The sequence below is a fragment of the Cygnus atratus genome, chromosome 5, assembly GCF_013377495.2.
Source record: "Cygnus atratus isolate AKBS03 ecotype Queensland, Australia chromosome 5, CAtr_DNAZoo_HiC_assembly, whole genome shotgun sequence".
Lineage (NCBI taxonomy): Eukaryota > Metazoa > Chordata > Aves > Anseriformes > Anatidae > Cygnus > Cygnus atratus.
In genome coordinates this window covers 26,510,523-26,531,665 of record NC_066366.1, presented here as the reverse complement: position 1 = coordinate 26,531,665, position 21,143 = coordinate 26,510,523, and the positions used below count along the sequence as shown (strand labels likewise).

At 38.1% G+C, this 21,143-nt stretch overlaps 1 protein-coding gene across 7 annotated transcripts; it reads left to right on the top strand.

Moving 5' to 3' along the window:
- The first annotated feature begins 3,499 nt into the window (after positions 1-3,499).
- KATNBL1 (katanin regulatory subunit B1 like 1) lies at positions 3,500-18,901 on the top strand. Of its 7 annotated transcripts, XM_035539608.2 has the most exons (12): positions 3,504-3,649; positions 5,203-5,375; positions 10,817-10,944; positions 11,441-11,487; positions 12,512-12,552; positions 12,902-13,181; positions 14,710-14,828; positions 15,007-15,057; positions 15,138-15,227; positions 15,747-15,836; positions 16,288-16,381; positions 17,968-18,901. In XM_035539608.2, exons 4-12 carry the CDS (start codon positions 11,461-11,463, stop codon positions 17,998-18,000), a joined length of 825 nt encoding a protein of 274 aa, XP_035395501.1. In that variant the 5' UTR covers positions 3,504-3,649; positions 5,203-5,375; positions 10,817-10,944; positions 11,441-11,460; the 3' UTR covers positions 18,001-18,901. The 7 variants fall into 7 exon arrangements, with proteins under 7 accessions (XP_035395503.1, XP_035395501.1, XP_035395498.1 ...); XM_035539605.2 differs by lacking the exon at positions 11,441-11,487 and having other exon boundaries at positions 3,505-3,649; XM_035539606.2 differs by lacking the exons at positions 3,504-3,649; positions 11,441-11,487 and adding an exon at positions 3,917-4,207.
- Positions 18,902-21,143: the final 2,242 nt, after the last annotated feature.

The following is a 21,143-nucleotide window of genomic DNA, read 5'->3' as shown; positions in this document are numbered from 1 at the left end:
TTCAGTGTGCTGAGGCCTGACCATTAGGTTTCTACTGGAATTTTTAGCCCTCGTGCTCACTTGGTGCTATTTGCTGTGCAACCATTCGCACAGTATGGAGGCTTTTTGTGTGATTTCTATTCACCAGTAGCAGGGATGACAACTGATTTCTCTCACATGGGTCACTGACCAGACACCAGATGGTGTTCCTTCTAATCTGGTCCAGAGCCGGCAATTCAGAGGTGAAAAGCTTTATCCCATTACCAATCACCTGAGCCGTCCTGCCTCCAACCCAAAGACTACAGATGAAACAGTTAATTTTCTTGACATTACTACCACCCCCACAAATATCTACTACACATCACAGACAGAAAATCATATGACTGTTACAAAATTTAACCCCTATGTGGACTTGCAGAACAGCTTCTTTTTCAGAAGAGGTGCTTAAAAACCAGGCTCAGTAACAAAAATATTATTCTGTTTGGCAACCTTGACTGAACAAACCAGTTGCTCTGCCCTTTAGAAGCTAAATGTAAGCAGATCACATGACAATCCTCAGGATTTTGAATAAAAATAATGGTTGTTGCAAATCTCTGAATATGCCATATAGAAAATGCATGACTAAATTCTTGTCTTTTTTCATTTTTTTTAAATGAAATTCACATTCCCTATAACGACAATTTTCTTTTGGACATGTTATTTTGCATGATATCATTCTTCTAAATAAAATCAGAATTTATATTGTACATTTTTAACATTTGGCATTTCATATCATTTTGTATATGTGTATGTTAATGAGTACATAACTGATTATATCCTTTTTTATTGAAATATAATGTGAACGAAAATGTAGAATCAAGTACCCAATGTCTTTGGTATTTCTCTACAATAGCAATTTTATTAATCTGAAGTTAGTGTACTGTTATTAAATTTCAGCAAAAATTCCATTACATTGCTTGTAGCCCATAAGTACTGAAATAGTAAAGTAGTTCCTCAAGATTTAAAATGTCAAGCATAGTTATGTCCATAACTGTATAAAACTGTCAAAACATAGGTAACATAGTATTTTGACATCTGTTTTCTAAGAGTAGTGTTGCATTTATGAAGGAATTTTGTTACCCATGACAATATAGGTTTAGGACCTCTTGAGGTTTCCAACAGCACTGCTTTTAAATCGCTGATAAATGTGTAAAATTCAAAAAGAAATGAAAAGAAAAGAAACTAGATTCCCAAGTGTAGGTAAACATGAAAGTCTTGATCATTTTTTTTCCCTTCCCATTCTCTGTATTCTCTCTCAGTGTTAAGATCTTATGACAGAGACCTCCTCTATGAATTTCCATAGCATCAATTCTGTGGTGGTGTTAATTACATTTATAAAACTTCTAGACACACACAAGAGATACACAACTGAAAGAAACAAAAACACAAGACCACTATGTATCAAATACTATGGAACAACAAATGTTTCAGAAGTACCTCCAGGTTCTCCATGTGAAAATTACAATTTCATATTTAGGTTTTGATCTATTAACCATTATCTTTGGATCCAACTATTGTTCTACAAAAAAGGAAACGTTTAGGACATAAGAGCACTTTTTTGTCTTCTCCCATTTCCTAAATATAAAGGGAAACACTTATGCTATTTCTGCCACTGTCTAGTGTCAGCATCCAACTTAGTCCCTTTCAGCTGGTAATCTTTTAAAATCGACTTGGTATCTAGCTCCTGATAAACTCCAGAACAAAAGTCTGTTTTGCAAAGCCCAAGCATTTTTACACATGCATCGTCTGATAATTGTCACATTCTCTAAAACATCATATCATTTGTTTCCTTTGACAATGTTTTTCATCAGTATGATACCAAGTTTCTTAACACAGCATAGAGTAAATCTTAAAAAAATAATAGTAAACACTTACTGATAATATGTGCCTGGATATTCACAGCTGAAGTGCTCAGATGAATAAGAGAAGCATGTATATTTTAAACAGTAGACATCAGGATAGTTTGAACTGAAACTGTAACATCTGCAAAAATGAATATAAAGGTGACATTAGGATGATTAGGCAAATAGAAAGGCTATCCTGCAGTAGAAGACTAAGATAGTTTGGTTTATTTAAGCTAACATGAAATTGCTAGGAAGTCAATTTTTTTCTCTTATGCAAATAGATATGATAGGAAGTAAGAGTTCTTTAAACTATAGAATAATATGGCACTAGAAGAATAAACGGGACATGAATACATTTAGACTGAAGACTAGAATGGATTCCTGAGCTCCATCCAGGGCATTTGGGGTCAAAAGGAGAATATTGAAGGTGCAAGAATCAAGAAGCTTTTAATATCAGTATGGTGGGGAAATTTTCAAGAAAAAGCACTGCCTGAACTAAGGACTTGAATAAGGACTTGACTGAATAAGGACTTGATTATGCTTCTGCAGCCCATTTTTAGTGTTATCAAATGCCTTCTTTAAATAGCAGTTTTGTGTCATAAGCTGGTATGTTATGGATTGCTTTGTTTTAAAGCCTGCTGATATCATAAACTGAAAAGCATATTGGGAAAAAGAGGTAATGTAGATTAAGTCCAGATAGTGTTGGAGTTGTTCAGACACTGAAGAAACACTTTAATTACCAAGTTACAATTCAAATTGTCATGTCCAGTTAACTTAATGAAGAAAGGATGCAATTTGTCAAAGCCTGCCTTTTCCTCCCCCAAAACGGAGAGTAAGGTACACTAGGTACAAAAAATTCAGCTAATTCAGAATTTATGTGCCTATATCAGGGTTGGATTCAGTAAAATCCCCAATTTTACAGGGATGTTGTGTGGTCAAGTGACAAAATACCACACTATGGGGCCAAATGTATGATGGAAAGGAATGAAGTGAGGGGAGATGTGGAACAAATTTCACCTTTCCCTCCATCTATCACTAACACTGTCCATCTTTCTCAACAGCTTTACTTCACAGGTAGGTCCTGAGATGTTCTACCAGATCAAAGAGAGGATTGTAATAACACTTAAGCCTCAGGAGCAATGAAGTTATTCATACTCAGCTATAATCTGCAGTCAGCATGGATTTCTCTGCCAGCTGTAGCATCGCATGCCCATAACTGCCCTGCGTCACTAGTAGCCTGCGGACACAGTAGAGAGAGAGTGCTGTGAGGTTCCTGGTTCCATATAAATACTCGAGGAACACTGCACACCAAAAAGCTTTCTCTACACTGAGCAGCACCCGACAGCAGCACCAGGTGCAGATGACGATGCCGGCTGACCCAGCCGCCTTTCCCAGCGAACTTTCACATTTGGGGCTTTTCGGTAGGTGCCCGGGGCTGGGCATGAGGCCAGCCAACCGTGGGGGGGCGCCAACCAGGAGGGGAAGAGGTTGGGGGCCACGAGGGACCGGAGCGCCCCGTGCCCTGCGGCGGCGGCGCCCCCTGCCGGCGGGCGGTGCCGGTGCGGGTGTTGGTGCCGGTGCTGGTGCGGGTGCCGGAGCGGCCGGCAGAGGGCGCGGTGCGGCGGCGGCGCGGTGCCGTGCGGTGCGGTGCGGCGGGCGGGGCGCGGCCCAGCATGCAGCGCGGCGCCGTTTGAATGGCGCAGGCTCCGGGCGCTGCGCCCCGGCCCTAGGCTGCCGCGGCTCCTCCTCCGGCGCGGCGCGGCTCGGGCCGATACCATGAGCGGCGGGTGAGTGCCGGGCGCCGCCCGGGGCCGCGGCGCGGAGAGGCTGGGGCCGGCTGCGGGCGGGCGGAGGTCCCTCGTGGCGGGGGCCCCTCCTCGGCCCGGAGTGGGAACGGGAACGGGGGCGGGGAGGGGCCGCGGCGAGGCCCTGCGGGGAGCGGGGCTGCCCCTGCTCGGCTCCGCCGCCGCGGGGTCCCCGGGGGCTCCGGGCTGCGGTCCCGGGTCGGCTCCGCGCTGTGCGGGAGGCCGGAGCCAGCCCGCGGTGGGAAGGAGAGGCAGGGAGAGGCAGGCGGGAGCGGCTGGGGTGCCGCCGGGAGCGGGGCGAGCTGGGCGTGAGGCCTGCCGGGGGAGCCGCGCCGCCTGGGCGTGACCTGCCTCCTTCCCGTGGGGAGAGGGGAAGGGAGAAATCCTCGCCTGCCTGGAGGTCCTGTGTTAATTGTTCTGTTAAAAGGTCTTCAGCTCCTTTACTGCGGTGCTGGGATAGCTCGGCACGCTGTTGAGTACGGAGCTCACAAAGAAACTCTGGATAGTGAAACCTGCGAAGGAGACGGAGGCTGTGAAGTAGTTCCGTAATTTTGTGTGTTCGTTCTTGTAACACGCCGTGCTTGGGAGCAAGGCGAAGTCATTTCGCTTCAAAGCAGCTCTCTGCTCGGGATTGGAGTGCTGCCTTGCCCGCTCCCCTGCTTTTTTGCTCTTTCTGTTGTGTGGTTGCAGACAGGGAAGGACAAAAAGGTTGCTTAGCCTTGCTCCATGGAATGAAAGCGTAACAGATGGCAGGTTGCTGGCTTTCTGGCCTCGCTGGCTTGAAAGAACAAACTATTCTAGTCTAAAGCTGTCACTTTATTATCACTGAATATAATTTTGGCTCAAATGTCTGTAATATTATTTCATTGTATTCAAGCCACCATTGGTTTCAAATCCTGAACTTCATAACTGAGAACATAATAATATTTTAAAGATACCTTAATGGCTTTATTTTTATAATAGTATATTTGCTTACGTTTGTGTATGTAGTATTACACGAGCGTATGGATGTACTGTATCCATAAACTGTCACCAGTCACTGCTCGCTAATAGCAGGATGTGTATTTCAGGGTAATGTAAAAAGTCATGCGCTCACCTGCTATGAAGTGCAGTCACAGGCCGCGTGGGGATGAGGGAGGTACCTGTGTCACTTTTAAGCTTGCAGGGGGAGGGCTTTTCCAATACATCTTTCTTTGAATTTGGAGTTCTTGTTACGGATTTTTGAAGCTTTGGGTTGAGCGGTGAGTAGGGGAAAAAAATTGCAGTGTTTAAATTTTGAGTAGTTTCTTAAAGCTTATTCACAATATTAATGGGGGAGCTTCAATGTGATAGAACGTTATTTCCAGTATAACAACTCTCAGATAGTGGTAGCAATAGAAATTTTCCAAGCTTCATTTCCTGGAGTGTTAATAAATGAAAATCAACAGGTAAAGAAAATCTCTTTGTTAGTGAAGGACTACTGTTGAGCATTTTAGTACTTTTTAAAATCGTGTTACTTCATAGCAGTTTAACATGCTTGTAAATTTTACTTCCAGATGTAAACGTTTTGTCCAAGAACTAAATAAGGTTCAGTTATCAGGCTGTGCAAGGAGCACTTAACCCACGCCTGGATTCATCTTCTGTAAACTTGACTGAACTCTGATGTGTGGTCACTTTCCGAGGTTCATTATGGCTGCTTGGGCCAGCAGGCCCCATGCAAATTCGATGTGTAAGTAATTGGAAACTGAGCTCAAGCAGTTAACTTGCTACTTTTATAGTATTTGTCTTTACTGTAAATTTAATTCATATTATTTTTGTCCAAATGAAACTGTAAACTTGAAAAAAGGCCTAACAGGTATTGCTGGCTAAAATTTGTGTCCTGCTGGCTTATAAGGCGCTCCTTGTAGTGTTGCACAAAAACATGGTGTTAGTGTATTCCATCAAACCTTGAATTCCACTTTTTTTAAGATAATTTAGTAAGTAACACCTAGTGAACTGCTAGAGCATAAATGTAAAAAAGAAAATTTAAAGAAAAAAAAGCTATTCCATATTCAAAGGATGTGGAAACCATCTAAAATTGAAACAGATGGAGTCTGTAATGTTTGTCAGTCAGACTTAAAGGAAATCATGCCAAGGTAACTGAATCTCTTCTGCATCATAAGATTGTGCTAACTTATTTTTCTAGATGAATAACCCTTTTGGAAGTAAATCTGGAAAAACCATTCTTGGAGATTTCTCATAAGCTTTTTAAATCTGACAATGATGAGTAAAATTAATTGTCCTTTACTGGTTCCCTGATGTATGCCAGTTTCGAATGCCTTCAAAGCATGAAGTCCACTCCTTGGGGAGTAACAATTAATTAACTTTTTCAGCTGCATTGAATAAAGATCAATGTTGTCATCCTTGAGAATGTGCACTTGGTATAATGTGGGGGTGGGGGAGAATCACAAGAACATCTGTGATGGCTTATATATATATATGGAATGCTACAGGAAAAAGAAGCAAGAATTTGGGCAAAGAGTAGAACAGAAGGAATGTTTCTTTTAAAGGGTATTGCAGATGACTTAAATATAACTATTTTACATTTACTTTGCTGTCATGCAAAGTACTTGAGTCTGTTCTTTAAGAAATTAATCTTATGTTAATATATATGAAGATTACATAACCTGTGAAGAAAAGTTTGTCCCTTTCTGGGGGCCATGCCCAAAACATAGGACGATGGGAGGGAGTGGCAGCATTTGTTAATACTTGCCTTTGACAGTTACGTGCATTAAAGCCATTTAGTGCTGTCTTTGAAAGCCATTCAGCGCTCTTTCTTTGCCCGCCTCTGGTATAACTTTAAAGGTGTATTGCATCTGGGAGAGATCAGAGGTGGTTGGTTCTTTTTATTAAAAAAAAAATAAAAAAATAATAGCGTTAGAGTTATCAGGAAAACTTTGTCAAGGTAGTATCTGTGGCTGGGTATGAATAAGCTGATTTACCAGGATATATGGCTGCTGTTACTTCAGTCTTTCTGTTTCCTGAAAATTGAGGAGAGTGAAAGAGAGATAAGGAAGGGTGACTTCTCTAAGCAGATGTCAACCGATGTAAGGGAGAGAATTGGAGTTTATTAAACTTGTGCATCTCTTGTTCAGATTTGCAGTCTGTCACAATTTACGGCAAGGTTTAAGATTGCCTGATAAAGGGCTAAGGCTGAGCTCAGAAGACTTTCGTTCTATCCTTAATTTATTTTTAAAATTATATAAAGCAAAGGAGTCTCATTGGCTGTAATGAGATGATAAAGGACTGTTTGGAACAAATTCTGCTAGATGTTTTCATCATAAGGGAATCATCGAATTTGTGACATTAAGGTATGAGCTGTTTGATCCAGTATAAAATAATAGCTAGTGACAGTTTAAAAACCCTCCACATATATCTCATAGCAGTGGGTGGTAGTGTCTAACTATTCCTAGAGAATATCTGTTATCAGATAAGAAATTCAGGTTCTGCAGAGGCCTGTAAAGTACCTTTCATTCTCTAGCATATATGTTTTTAATTGCTGAACAATGAGCGTTTTGTCGTGTGTTGCTAAACCTTTGGAAGCAGGCTTCTTGACATGGACTAAGTTCATTATAGCAGTATTAGGTTTGGACATACCAGATTCTTCTATTTGTTTCCTGCTCTTGGCTACGTAGATTGTTTATGCGTTTAATCATTTTCAGTGTATTTTTTTTGACTTTGCAGTCTGTCCTCTAAGCGTTTAGGTTCACAACATCCTGTGGCAAGTTCAGCTTTATTATATGCACAAAGAACCACCTTCTTCTGTTTGTTTTGAATCTAAGTGTCTTTGGCTAGTGTCATTTACCCCTTTAATTCCTATATTGGGCAAGATGGTGAACTATCTCTGCGCTACTTTTCCAAGCTATTCATTGTATAGGCCTTTATTTCCCCTCTTTGCTATAAGTAACCTCCTTTCCAGACTGAAAAGTCTTGGTCTATTCAATTTCTCATTGTATGGAAGGTATTCCATATTGTTTTTTACTCACATTTGAGTCCTTTTTTATTTTCATCATAAGTTATTTGAGATGAGGTGTTTTGTTTCTTTTCCTTTTGAGGGGAAGGAGACTAAAATCTGCACTCCATATTTGAAATACAGGCACAAATTAGTTCTACACGCTGTCACAACAGTGCTGTGTCTGTTTTTCTAACTATTTGTTGATCCATATGGAGTACTGAGCAATCCAAACGATCTAAAGTAAATTGTCATATTATGATATTATTGTGGGTGGTTATTATTAGCTTGGAGCTTGTAATTCTGTGTATGAGCCCAGAATTTCCTCATGCCTGTAGACATGCGTGCTTTCCTCTACATTCATCTATAATCATTGCTTCTGGTTATTGTTCATCACAGTCCTTTAATTCTTTAGTTAGTCCTCATCTTTAGTGTCTGGTGTAACTTTAATTAAGACTGACCATATCATCCCCTTTGTGATGCAATTTATGAATATGTCAAACAGCATTAAACAGCACAGTTCTCTTTCTGCAGGATTCTGGTGATGATCTTCACTATAGGAACTGCTTAGCTAAGAAACAGCAATAAGTGGTCTATTTCTCCATGCAAAAACTTTCCCTCATATCACTTGGTTGCTTAGCTTCCTTGAAAGACTTAAGTGAGTAAGTAACTTCTGGAAGCTTTTCAGAAACTCGGGTACAATCTGTCATTTAGATCTCCTTTAACCATATTGTACTACGTCACAATCTTGGAGAATTCCATTAATTTTTCAAGGCAAGTCATGCCTTCGGCAGCCAGGTTGACTTTCCCAATATATTATTTGTATCTACTAATTCTATTCTTAATTGCATTGTTTGCCAATTTGCACAACAGGGATGTCAGTCTGGATCTTCCTTGGGGCCATCTTTAAATACTGACTGTATTTTCCACGTGTGATTTCTGTAGGTGTGCTGGCAGCTCTAAGGAAGAGGTTCTGTACCTTGGTTAATAACATGGCAATTTCTTACTGAGTTCTTAAAACTTTTGGATGAATACCACCCAGTTTGAGTTGGGGTGGGGGGAGATGATAGTGTTTATTTTGCTTATGCTTACTGCTGTTTCTGCATCTTTAGAGACCCTCACAAAAAATGTTAAACTATGGAAACCTCTCCTAAATGGTAGGAAACTGAGCACAAATGTAAGGGATTTGCTTCATTTCACCAGGTTCTTCTTTATATCAGATCATCTGTTGGCCTTTCGGAGTCTCTGTTCATGGCCTCTGAAGAAAGAACTGATAGTTTTGTCTTTTCCTGTTTCAACTGGGAGGCTAGAGGGCATTATGTTCTCACATCAAATTTGTCAGTGTGTAATCCTCTTTACTTTCCTCTTTTGGGCACATTCATATGTAGGAAAATTTTTTCTTTCCAGTTCAGGTATTTTGACTCTCAAAAACTTAAGGAAATGACACAAGTATTGAATCCTGATATACTGATTTCTTGTGTTTTTTTTCAAAATTTCTTGCTAGATGTTTCTTCCCTTACATTATTTGTCACTCTTAATTGAAATATGTTCCCGTTTAACAGTGCTGTTTTATACATTAGGAATCAGATTCTTGCTCACTGCTTTGCATGAAAGATGAGGGTAGTTTGACTTCTTACTTGCCTGTTTAATAAATCATCTGGATGTCCTGCACAAAGGGCTGTAAGCTGTCATTGTGTCACAGGGACAGTAACAAAAACGGTTCTCTGGGAACCAAGGTTATGGAACTTCTAGCATCTGACAGGTCGATTCTATGGGATTTAGCTCTGGTTGTTGCAGGTTGTCCTGCAACAACCAGAGTCAAGTTAATGAACTAGACTTACCTAACCTGGTATCTGTAGAAGTATGGACAGACAGCTGCTAAATGTCTTGCCTAAATAATGCTGGGGCTTGCCAAAGTTGTTAGTTTGAGGGCTATGTGTTCCTTTCTTATAGGGTAAGGATTTCTGTCAGTGTATCTTCTCTATTTTTTGAGAGAGATCAAATGAGATTCTTGGATATTGATCTTGTTCTAAAGAAAATGGTGTTAAAGAAAAACATTTTAATATTTTGCTAAGCTTACACAGTATCCTATTGTGTAACTTTGTGAAGATGTATACCACCTACTTTGTTTTGAACCTGCCACCTATTTGTTTTATTTGATGGCTTTTGGCTACTGCATTGAAAGATCTCTGACTAAGCAGCTGTTTGCCATATTTTTCAGTGCTCAGTGAAGTTCTTAATATGGGATAAATCTACTAAATCGGAGAGAAGGGGTAGGTCTGTTGGTATTAAGGGTGGGGGATAGAAATTGATGCACTAATGTTGGGACCAGAGCTTTGCCATTTAAGGGTGGAAAAAATTAGAATAAGTGGATGCTCTTAAAAGTAAGGTAGGGTGTTTTGCTGAAACATTTTGGTAAGAATAGTGCTCCACAATGATGTAGTTTGTGAAGCCAATCTCAAGCAAAGGGTTTTCTGTATCACTTAATTGTACATACTTGTTTTGGATTTTGTTGGTCTGTCTCAGTACTGTGCTTGGTTCTTATAGAAATGTTTGCATATTTCAAAACAAGTGCTTCGGTCACTTTCTTACTGGTTTATTGTGGTACAAAGACTTCTTTACTACAAGCAGTAGCCAGGTTATATGTTGACGAAAAGTTGGGGGGGGAAATTGCCAACAAGTGAAGAGGAGATCTTTCTTCTTATTTTGTTTAGCCTTTGTTCATCTGGTGAATCTTATTCCTGAAAAACAGATTTTTATTTGGCTGTCTTTCCTCACTTTGACCTACTATTTTTCTTCAGGTGGTAGATGAAACAGATTAGCAGGAAGGTGTCTCCTAAATAATTTGTCTTATTCTTTGCTTTAATTCTTGTCTGTGTGGAACCTCACAGTGCAGGTATACTGAGCTGGTCTGAAAACAACTGGTCTGTTTCTTGGGCATGGAGGAGAGGGGAGTCGTTTCCTTTTTGAGGAAAACTAAGTGAGAATTTTGAAGTGATTATCAGCATGTTAATAATTATAAAGGCCTCCAGCTAACATTTGCTAAACAGTAATGTCTTTGTTTATTTCTGTTATGGTATATCTTGTAAATAGTTGAACTGTTTTAACTGGTTTTGCTAGCTGCATTTGAAGAAAGTTTCACAAAATATGACTAAAGATGATCTTTCCCTTGAAAATAGGGATTTGAGAGATTATGGCCTCTGAAGCCCACAATGTTAGAAAACAGAAAGTATTGCATATCGAAGGTTGTCTCGTTGATCTCCCCAGAAAAAGAATTTCTTCTTCCACTAGAAAGATCATGAAGGAGGTAAGGTTTTTATCATGTCCTCTGTTGAAACTGAAGTAAATGTTCAAACAGAAGTTCATAGCCCCGAGCAGTCTAAAACTGGAAATGTAGTGCTCATGTTCCATGCTTGCATGTGCAGTAGAACTTGAGCTTGAACAGCGATTATGTTATGAAAAATACACATTATAACACATGCAGTGATTGCACAGATATGTATCATTGTCCACATGAGGAATAGGTTCTGATGTGGTTCTGCTCATGCCTTCTTTTCCACAATCTAGCCAATAACTGTTTCAGAGCAGGAATTTTATTATCAAAGAGTTTTCTGTTGGTAAAAGCTTACATGGCAAAAGTGGCAGATGGGGTTAGGTGAAATAGCTGCATTGAAGTGGACCTGCCATTCTGTTATTATACGGCTCGATCTGCCACATTGTCTAATAACACAGGTACTTTTACTGGATTTTTTGCAAGCCACAAACACTTTCTCATAACTTCTTACCTTTGTTACTTGCTGAAGAAATCTGCTAATGCAGGCTGATGGAGTACAGAGGAAGTAGTAGGGAGGTAAGTTTACCGTTAGATCACTTGAAACAGTGATAAAGATGCAAGTATCCTCTGTGTCTGTGGATGTATTGAGATGATGTATTGAAATTCACATGGTTTTTATCATTTATCAAAGAAGTCATTGTTTTGGCAGTGTTTTGCAGATGTGCACAACTTAAATGTCATCAGTAGTGTACATTTTCAAGTTTAAATGCTTGCAGTTTGTAATTGTAGTACCTGTTTATATGAAAATACTTTAACATCTTAATGTTTTTTTAATTAGTGCACGAATTGTTTTTTTAATTAGACCAGAATGTCACAATTCAACTCATTTTCAGTGTTTTTAAAGCTTCATTTAATGAAGATTACTGTAAGGAAAAAAATCTTTAGAAATTCATCTTTGAATTGTTGCTTAATTTTTGAAGGTTTCGTGAATCTCTATGGCACAACCTTGAATTAATTTTGTTATTCATTTAGGATATTACTGTCCTACACAGCCTAAGTGTTATCAAGGTGCTTATCTGTTTCATATGAATGAATTCAGGATAATCAAGATGGTGTTGTCTACATTGGTCATGATTTTTGTTGCGCTTTGGCGGAGGAGTATTCTTCAGCTGTTATCTTTTCTAGCATCTGCCAGCCTGTATTATTGGCATTATACATTTAAATGTGTATGAGAGACAGGAAATGCAGTTTTGACATCAAATTTCAGAAGGCTTTTTATATTAGACACAGTTTTTAGTTTGCTAGTAAGTAAAGAATCTGTCTCTGATGTCACAATCCTACCTCTTGCCAGAGATACCACGAGCCTGTCAGTGACTGTGATGTTCCAAGGACAGCTGTGGCAGAGCTAGTCTGTCTATATGTAACTGTGAAATACTTGACAATTACAGGAATGTTAATATAGCTGTGCTTCAGTTGCAGAATAGGAGGAGTGAGTGGGAGGGGATCTGTGATAAACCAGGACTTTATTTTTTTTACATGAACTGTGGAATTTTTTGTCTCTCTAGTAATAGTTTGTTCTTCCCTATTCTCTTTCTCACAGGGTAAGAAATCTCCAAAACAGCTGGCTTCATACACAAACAGGTAGGAGGGCCTTGCTGTATAAGAGTCTGAGTTTCGGGAGGGAGGAAGAACCAGTTTAAATTTATTGCAACACCCAGACAGACACAATGGAAGATCTTAATTTTACTCACAGTACTTGTTTTTTGTGTCTACTTCCATAACAATGAGTCCTTTCCATTTTTAAAAAAAGCAGGAAAACAATATTGGAGGTAGCTCTCATTTCTGATAACATAAATGTCGTGAAGGTATATACTGGGGGTAAAACAGTAACCTGCAGGTTTACTGTTAAATTCATAATGATATATTTTAACTTAAAGTGTTGAATTAAGTTTAGAGTGACCTTTACTAAAATACTGCTTTATTTTTGTAGAATAACAGTTGGAAAAACAGTGACCAGTCCCCTGTCTGTCTTCAAAGTAGTATATTGTAAAAGAAAAGTCCGTTGTTATACTCCAAAGCCTTGTTATAAAAAGAAACAGTTCCCTAAATCAAGGGGCTGTGACATGGCAAATAAAGAAAATGAACTGGCTTGTGCAGGGAATCTGCCAGCAAAACTGCACGACAGTCGTACACACTTGTTGAATTCTAGTGACTCTGGCTCATCTCAAACAGAAGGCCCCTCATCCAAATATAGTGGATTTTTTTCAGAGGTAAGTTGAGTTTCTGGTAGTTTCTGTGTAGTTAGCTTTGGAAGTTTTTGACTAGATTAATTTTCTTAACATACAAATTAGCTCAGGGCTTGTGATTTACAGTCTTTATTAATCTGTTTACTGTGATTCAGTTGCCAACAGTAGTTGTTCTGCCACTTTGTCAGCCTGGGAATTTAGATCTGACAGCATAGTCTGGGTTAAAATTATACCAGCACCAAAGGAAAAATACTCTTTTGACCGGGTTACGTTTCATGGTTGGTATAATGCATTGCCACGTACATGTTTATGGAAGCATGAAAGTGTTGGTGTATAGACGGGAATAACCTAGTGAGGTAAGGTGGGACCACTTCCAATAGCAGTATCAGCTTGGTGTACATGAAAGTAATTTTAATGATTGTATAAGAGTGTTCATGGTGAGATTACTTAAGGAAGCTCCATAAATGCTTTCAGAGTTTCTGAAACTGGCTAGAAGGTCAAATACTGAAGTGAAATAGATGTGTTTTGTGACAGGGCTGCCACCAGCACCCCCAAGTCCTCTGTGAGGCTGCTCTCAATCCACTCGTCACCCAGCCTGTGTTTACATTTGGGATTGCCCCAGTCTAGATGCAGGACTTTGCACTTGGCCCTGTTGAACTTAATGAGGTTCGCACAGGCCCACCTCTTAAGCTTGTGAGGGTCCCTCTGGATGGCATCCCTTTCCTCCAGTGCGTAGACAGCACCATGCAGCTTGGTGTTATCGGCAGACTTGCTGAGGGTGCTCTCAATTTCACTGTCCATGTCACTGACAAAGATGTTAAATAGTGCTGGTCCCAGTACTGACCCCTGAGGAACACCACTTGTCATTGGTTTCCATCCAGACATTGAGCTGTTGACTGAAACACTTTGAATATGATCATCCAGCCAGTCCTTAAGCACTGAGTGGTACACTTGTCAAATCCATGTCTCTCAACTTCAGAGACAAGGTTGTTGACAAATGAAGACAAAGGCAAGATTCCTTTGAGAAACATAAGAACCAGATCACTGGCCATAGATGACTGTTTAACTGGATTTGAGAGATGTGGGTGGCAGTGCGGTGTTCATTCCAATCTGAGATATAATTGAATAAAGTACTTAAACTTCAGTTTGAGAACAAGTGTTTTCAAGAGTGAACCTTTGGTAATTACATTTATTGTTCCAAACCAAATTAATAAAGTTCTTGAAATTAATAGTCAGCTACGTAAATGCTTCTCAAAGTTGGTGAGAGCTATAGGTTTATACTTGTGAGTGCTCTTTGTAACTGTTAGATACCTCTATTTAGGTGTTTACAGACCTTATTCTTGCAGCTTTTGGGTAAAGTAGTCTTAATCTATGCTCCCTTCTAATGGAAACTTCCATTTTTAAGACCATTATTAAATAGATTTCTAGAACCACACATACAGGTAGAAAAGTATATTTTTATATACTACATTACCATATTAGAGCAGCTTATTGTGTCGTGACTGGCATTTAACTTGCAGTAAACTTTTGTGTTCTTAAAAACATTATACAGGTTTCTCAGGACCATGAAACTATGGCTCAAGTTCTTTTCAGCAGGAATCTGAGGCTGAATGTAGCTTTAACCTTTTGGAGAAGGAGAAGTATAAGTGAACTGGTAGCCTACCTAGTGAGGTAAATTGAGAATCTCTTACTTTATATTCTTAAAGCAGTAGCAGTCACAAAGATGTTGCAGTTTTTTAGGGTTTCCTTAAATCTTGTAACTTAGCTATAATTACATATTAAATCATAATGGAAACATAGGTTGAACTATGTTCTACTAGTAACACTTATTTATCTTCGATGTTCCTAGGATACAGGATCTTGGAGTAGTAGTAGACTGCCTTCCCGTGCTTACGAACAGGTACAAACAAAAGTGGGGGATGAGAATCTACTGTATCCTCACTGAAGTTCTGGCACTTCTGAAACATCTTGTTTTTTAAGTTTACAGGAAGAAAAACCATATATTTCAATTGGCTGCTGTGTAGATCTTTTGCCTTTAGTGAAATCACTACTTAAAAGCAAATATGAGGAGTAAGTATCAGTTTCAGATACTTTTTTTAATATTATTCCTTCCTGGACATTCGGTTCCCTTGTGTTCAAAGGTGTTTAGTTCCTGGACTCTTCTTCCCTCCCCCCAGCCCTACCGCCTTTGGGAAGCACCTACCTAAAGAAGGTTGCTGGGAACCTTCATTTCTCCTTTAAAATATTCAGTGGTGCAAAAACTCTAATGCAAGGTTAAGGATAAGGGTGAACTAGCTTTGCCCTCACGTAGATTTATTCATCCTAAATAGTAAAGCAGAATGGCACCGAGGTTTTAGCATGTTCTATAATATAAAATCCTGAAAGCTTTCAGGCAAAACATCCAAAGCATCTCTGCTTCTTACAAGAGCTTCTGTTTACTACTTTGAAAATGAAAACATAGACGGGTGTGTAAAATTGAGAATTCATCTAGATTTTTCTTCCAGAATAGAAAGTATGTTGCTTTCCTATTTGTATTAATGCATTATCTGACCTGCGAGTATTTAAATTGTGTAAAATATGTTCTTACAGATATGTGATAGTTGGTTTAAACTGGCTTCAGGCTGTCATTAAAAGATGGTGGTCAGAACTATCTTCACATACAGAGAGGGCAGATGATAGGTGAGTATAGTATTTGAAAATATTTAAATATTTCTCTAGCTTGTTCATCTTAATTTGTATTGAGGTGTATTCCTGCTAATCAAGTTTATCTACAGAAGATACTCGTAAGTATCATCAAGTCAAAGCTTAAAAGCATGTAGAGTTAGTTCTTCAGTTCTCAAGCCACAGATGGTGTTTGGAAACTTACTTTAAGGGTTGTCCTTTTTTTTTTGTTTATTATTTTTAACTGCAGTTCTAACAAATATGGAATAGTCATATCACGAGTCTTAAATGCTATAGAAATAAAAAAAAATTGATCCAGCTTTGTGGCAATGTTAAGACTAAGTCTATATACAGTATTATATGTACAATCAAGTCTGCCGAATCGCATATTTTACAAATATAATACATAAAATATATATATTTTATGCTATAGCATATATTTTACAAACTGTTATCTGTTATTTTTCAGAAATATTCACATTTTAAAAGAACTGTTAAGTGGATTATGGGAACAAGAGAATCATCTTACTCTGGTTCCAGGATATACTGGTAATATAGCTAAGGTAATCCAGTTCCAGTTGTGTTTAGTAATCAATATAGTTATATCATTTGCAGTATTCCTCTCTTTGGATGTTATTTACTTTAAACTATTGAAGGACAGAAATAGATTTACTGCTAGAATATTTTTCACTAATGTTCAAGTATATTGCCCAGTTTTTTTTGCAGAAATCCAGAGTGAATGCTAAATGATGATGATTGTGTGGTTTTAAAATGCTAACAGTGAATTTTTATCATTTTTTTCCTTTATAAAGAAACTATCTCCTTAATAAAATGGTTAATAGTAGCAAGATTTTAAAACAATGTAGAAAATAGTTCAGGTGAGTAGATAGATTGTGGAAGGACAGATGTTTTCTCTAAAATCTGCTGTACCAATTGTGTAAGGGTGATGCAACATAGAGAATCTGAGCCCAGCAGTGTTGTTTGCATTTGCATGTCAGGTGACTGGGGCAAGTTTTTGCTGGCCTAGTGCTTAGAAAATGGTGACTTTGGGGAGAGCAGAGGAGTGGTTCCATCTGAAGTGAACCCCCCTCTGCCTTTCTTCATCTGACTGTGCTTAATGCTATGCTTTAATGCTATGCCTAAAGGTGTCTGATAAATGCATGACCTGCTGGTCATGGTACTCATCTCTATAACGATGGTTTTCTGAGGCTGGGCACCAAAGGTTACACTGAGTGAGGAAACCTCCATCTCCCTGGCATGATTTAATAAAATGACCTAATAAAGGTAGGGAATGAGCCAGGACATAAACCAGACACGTGGCTAGAGCTAGGATTAGAGTAAACTTGAAAAGAACATGGAGATTGCCTGCTTTGTTATATCTGCAGGAGCTTTGTGGGATCTACAGTTCTATGGGTATAGAATTTGTCACTTTGTTTTATCAAGCAAATAAGTTATTTCTTGTCCTGGGACTGCTGTGCCTCTGTGACCTGTAATTTTGACAGCTCTACAAGGGTAGTTGCAAACTCCTTGCGGAGTTGCAGATGTGATGCAGAAGAAAAGAGTTCTAACTCACAACTGGTAGAGCAATTGGAGGTTTTATTATAGATTGCCCTGTTTATCTGGTAGGTCAACATAGTTACAGCAAGTGCCAGTTTGTTTCTCTAAGATTCTGGTACCCTTTCTGTTCATTTGCTGCTCTTCAAGGTATACCAGGATAGATTGTGACCAAGGACACCTACCTGAACAAGTAGGGAGCAAAAAGAATAGTACAAGAATGTTGGAGAGGGGTGGGGGGAAGATATAACCCTTAATAAACACAGTTTGTGTACATAACCTCACTAAATGATGATGGTTTTCTTTCCTGCCATTGGTGTGCATGCAGAGAGCAGAAGAAAAATCAAGTTGATGGCTTTGGAAACTAATTCCACTGTGGTTGTAGGCTTTTTAGCATAAAGGAGTGTTCTTAAAAGCATTAATTAAAAATAATCCTGAATTTGTGGATAACCCGTTCTGAAATTTGGCCTAAACATAACTATTGTAACATAATTTTATTGTATTATGGTCCTGATTGATTGCCCTGCTTCAAACATACAGTTGATGTTACAGCCTTAAGCAATGTGACAAACTTTCTCCTTTTTTTTCTTTCTAGGATGTAAATGCTTATTTATTACAACTACACTGACATGATTGAGAAATGGTGTGCTTATGTGGTGAAACAATCCCCTAAAATATCCCTGAAATATGTACTATTTCTGAAAGCCTTTTGAGAAATACTGGCGGAAGAGAACTGAACTGTCAAGCTGTTTAATGAAACCACTAACAAAATCCTAACAATCTACTTCACATTGAAGTGGAAAAATGTCTAGTAGGAGCACCTTTCACTTCAGTGAGGTGAAAGTGCACTATGAAAACTGTATGCCTTTGCTGCATTTGGGATTTGTTCACTTACTAGGTATTCATTTAAATGCTACTGTGTTTTACTACAACGTCGCGTAAAAAGTTGAATTATACCATCATGAAGACAAGACAGCAGAACCAGTTAAAATGAACCAACAGGAGTAATCAGCATTAAGAGCTTTTAAGTGTTTCTTTCACAAGAACTCCAAAATGCACAACTATCTTCCATTTATGTTAAAGAAAACTTTGAAATATTGAATTTCTTCTGTTTTAATCAAAATTAAAGACTTTTGTTTGCACTATTGAGAAACTATACAGCAAAGATGCCTTAATTACTAGTGTTTCAAAAAGCCAATGTGTTAAGATGCAAATAGCTATTACATTCAGATTGTGTTGAAAAACTACTACAAAAATCAGGGTTTCACATTGTGTAGTTGTTTATGAAACATTGCACATTGACAAGAATTCATGTATGAAATATTATAAATACCTGAAGTTAAGCTTGGATAAACAGTTATTACAAATGTGAGCAGAATGGTGAATTTGTCTAACAAATGTTTTTATATTGTATGTGGATTTCTAACACAGTAATCTTGTTCTGTATCATTTAAACTACATGCAAATAAGTAAATATATTAAATGTATCTTTTTTCTTTTCAAGTTCATAAAAATGATTTCTAGAACAATTTCTTCCACAGTACTTTTTATTGTAGATATCTATTGTTAGTAGAATGTTTACAGCCAGATGAGGCCATGTTATTCAAGTTATACCCTTTATATACTACCTCCTTTAAGAAATTGACAAAGCTGTGCAAAATTTGACAATAACCAGATTTACTCATGATAAATTCATAATACTTTAAACTGAAAATAGCAAACATTGAAAATAACAACTACAAACTGTTCCTCTCCTATTGCCATCCTGTGCTATTTTAATTTAAAAGCTATAGATGAATAGCTCTGAGGGAGTTTTGTTTTTAGGCTTGCTACTGCTTTTTTTGTGATTAGGAAGATGCTTTTCTAATTAAACCATATGAAGTGCCAGCTGTTCACTTAATAATACACATGCATCACTAGATTACTTTCTATGGGGAAACAAAGTGCTTAGGGTTATTTTCATGCCTAACATCAAGCATATGTGCTTTTATTGAAGTGCTAGGCAGGAGAAAGATTTTTGATAGCCTCAAGTGGTTTTTACTTTACAGGTGAAACTAACGAGTTTTGAACTTAAGTACTGGTCAACAGCTTTAGGCCTCCTGTTGCTTCATTTTATAGTTTGTACTTAATTTACATGTCATTATTGCTAACTTCTGAAGGCCTATTAGAACTCTCTCATAAGAACTTGATACTTTTTGGTTATTTAAACCACCAAAGGTTTTGCGCTTTCCAGGGCAGTCAGCTACAGGGGAGAATGTTTGGGACATCCCAAAACTGATAATTTAGTGGGACATTCTCTTGAGATACGCATAGCATAACTCTTTGCTAGAATTATGCATTACTTAGAGGTATTTCACACTCCAAAGAGTTTGAGAAAGGACCTAATGCTTTTCAAATTATTTTTTCTGTCAAGTAAAAAAATAAATAAAGGAACTACAATATGATAATGGATAGTGGAACACTTAAAATAAAGGTAACAAAGGCTGACTTCAGAATTTGGGATGTAATGGCTGAAGCTCTTAGATTATTCCTCAAGAAACATACCGTAAAGGTGGTGGAAACTTGGATTTTAATGTCTCTTGGTTTTTATAGACAAGATGAAGAAATTCATGGCCGTGTCTTCCAGATAATACAAGAAGTAATTGCTGTAATAAAATGAAATATTCTACTATTCAAAAACTCTTGCTGAACTATAAATATGAACATATGGGGAAATACTGAATTCTGCATACAGCCATGGTTTCCACCATTTATAACTGTGGATGGTGCTTTTGTTCTAATGGCAAGGTAAGATTGTCTTGAGAATCATTATTGATATTTATATAAGAATGCATTATTTTAAACTGTCAAAAGTTGTATTTTGACAGCATCAATAATACAGTGTTAAACATTAAGTTGTTAGTATTTGTGCCTTATTTAAAATGATTTTTTTTACTGTTTTCAGGCAGCTGCTAGACTGTAAGAACAGGATTCATTGACGTTGATATCAACAGAACTCTGGCTACTGTCCGTTACCGAGTGATTTTTGTCATGTTTTTAAATAACTCTTTTAGCTATTCGGGTTGAAATTCAGGTTCAGCTTGTATGCTGTTTAGTTCTGAACTGGCTACAAATCAATTTTGCTGTAATAGAATGTATATGTATAATGTCTGCTCAAAGGTGATGTGAGTTAAAAAAAAAAAAAAAAACACACTATTGTAGTTCTGTGAAATCCATGTAGTTATCTCAGCGAATCCAAGAATGATTTTAAGTTTATGAACACTTATGTGCCTACATGCTAACCTTTATTATTGTCTGCAGTAATACTTTGTGAAACTGCTTTTCCTAGGATGTGTGAAAGAACCAGGCAGAATTAATCCTTTATCCTGTTTGTTCTTGTGGTACAGAGCACAAGAGTACTTGAGGATGAAAGATGCCACTGCAAAGCTGTTCTTCATGTTATACTACTTGATATGAAATTAATGTCCTTGAAAAACATTGAAAAACAGCATGATGTCCTAGAATGTATTTTGCTTTGGTATTCTCTAGAGGCTGTTCTGAAAGAGTTTTTACTTGAAGAGTGATTTAGGACTTATTCTTAGAGTGCCTTTAATTTAAAAAATAATATATATATATATATATACACACACACATACACAAACACTGTAAATGGAACCATCAATGCTGATAGCTTGCTGAAATAGCTTGCTGAAGAGTGGATGCTGAAAAAGCTACCCCATTAATTAGCTGAGTATAGAGAAGCTAGCATGACTTAATGATTATGTATAACTC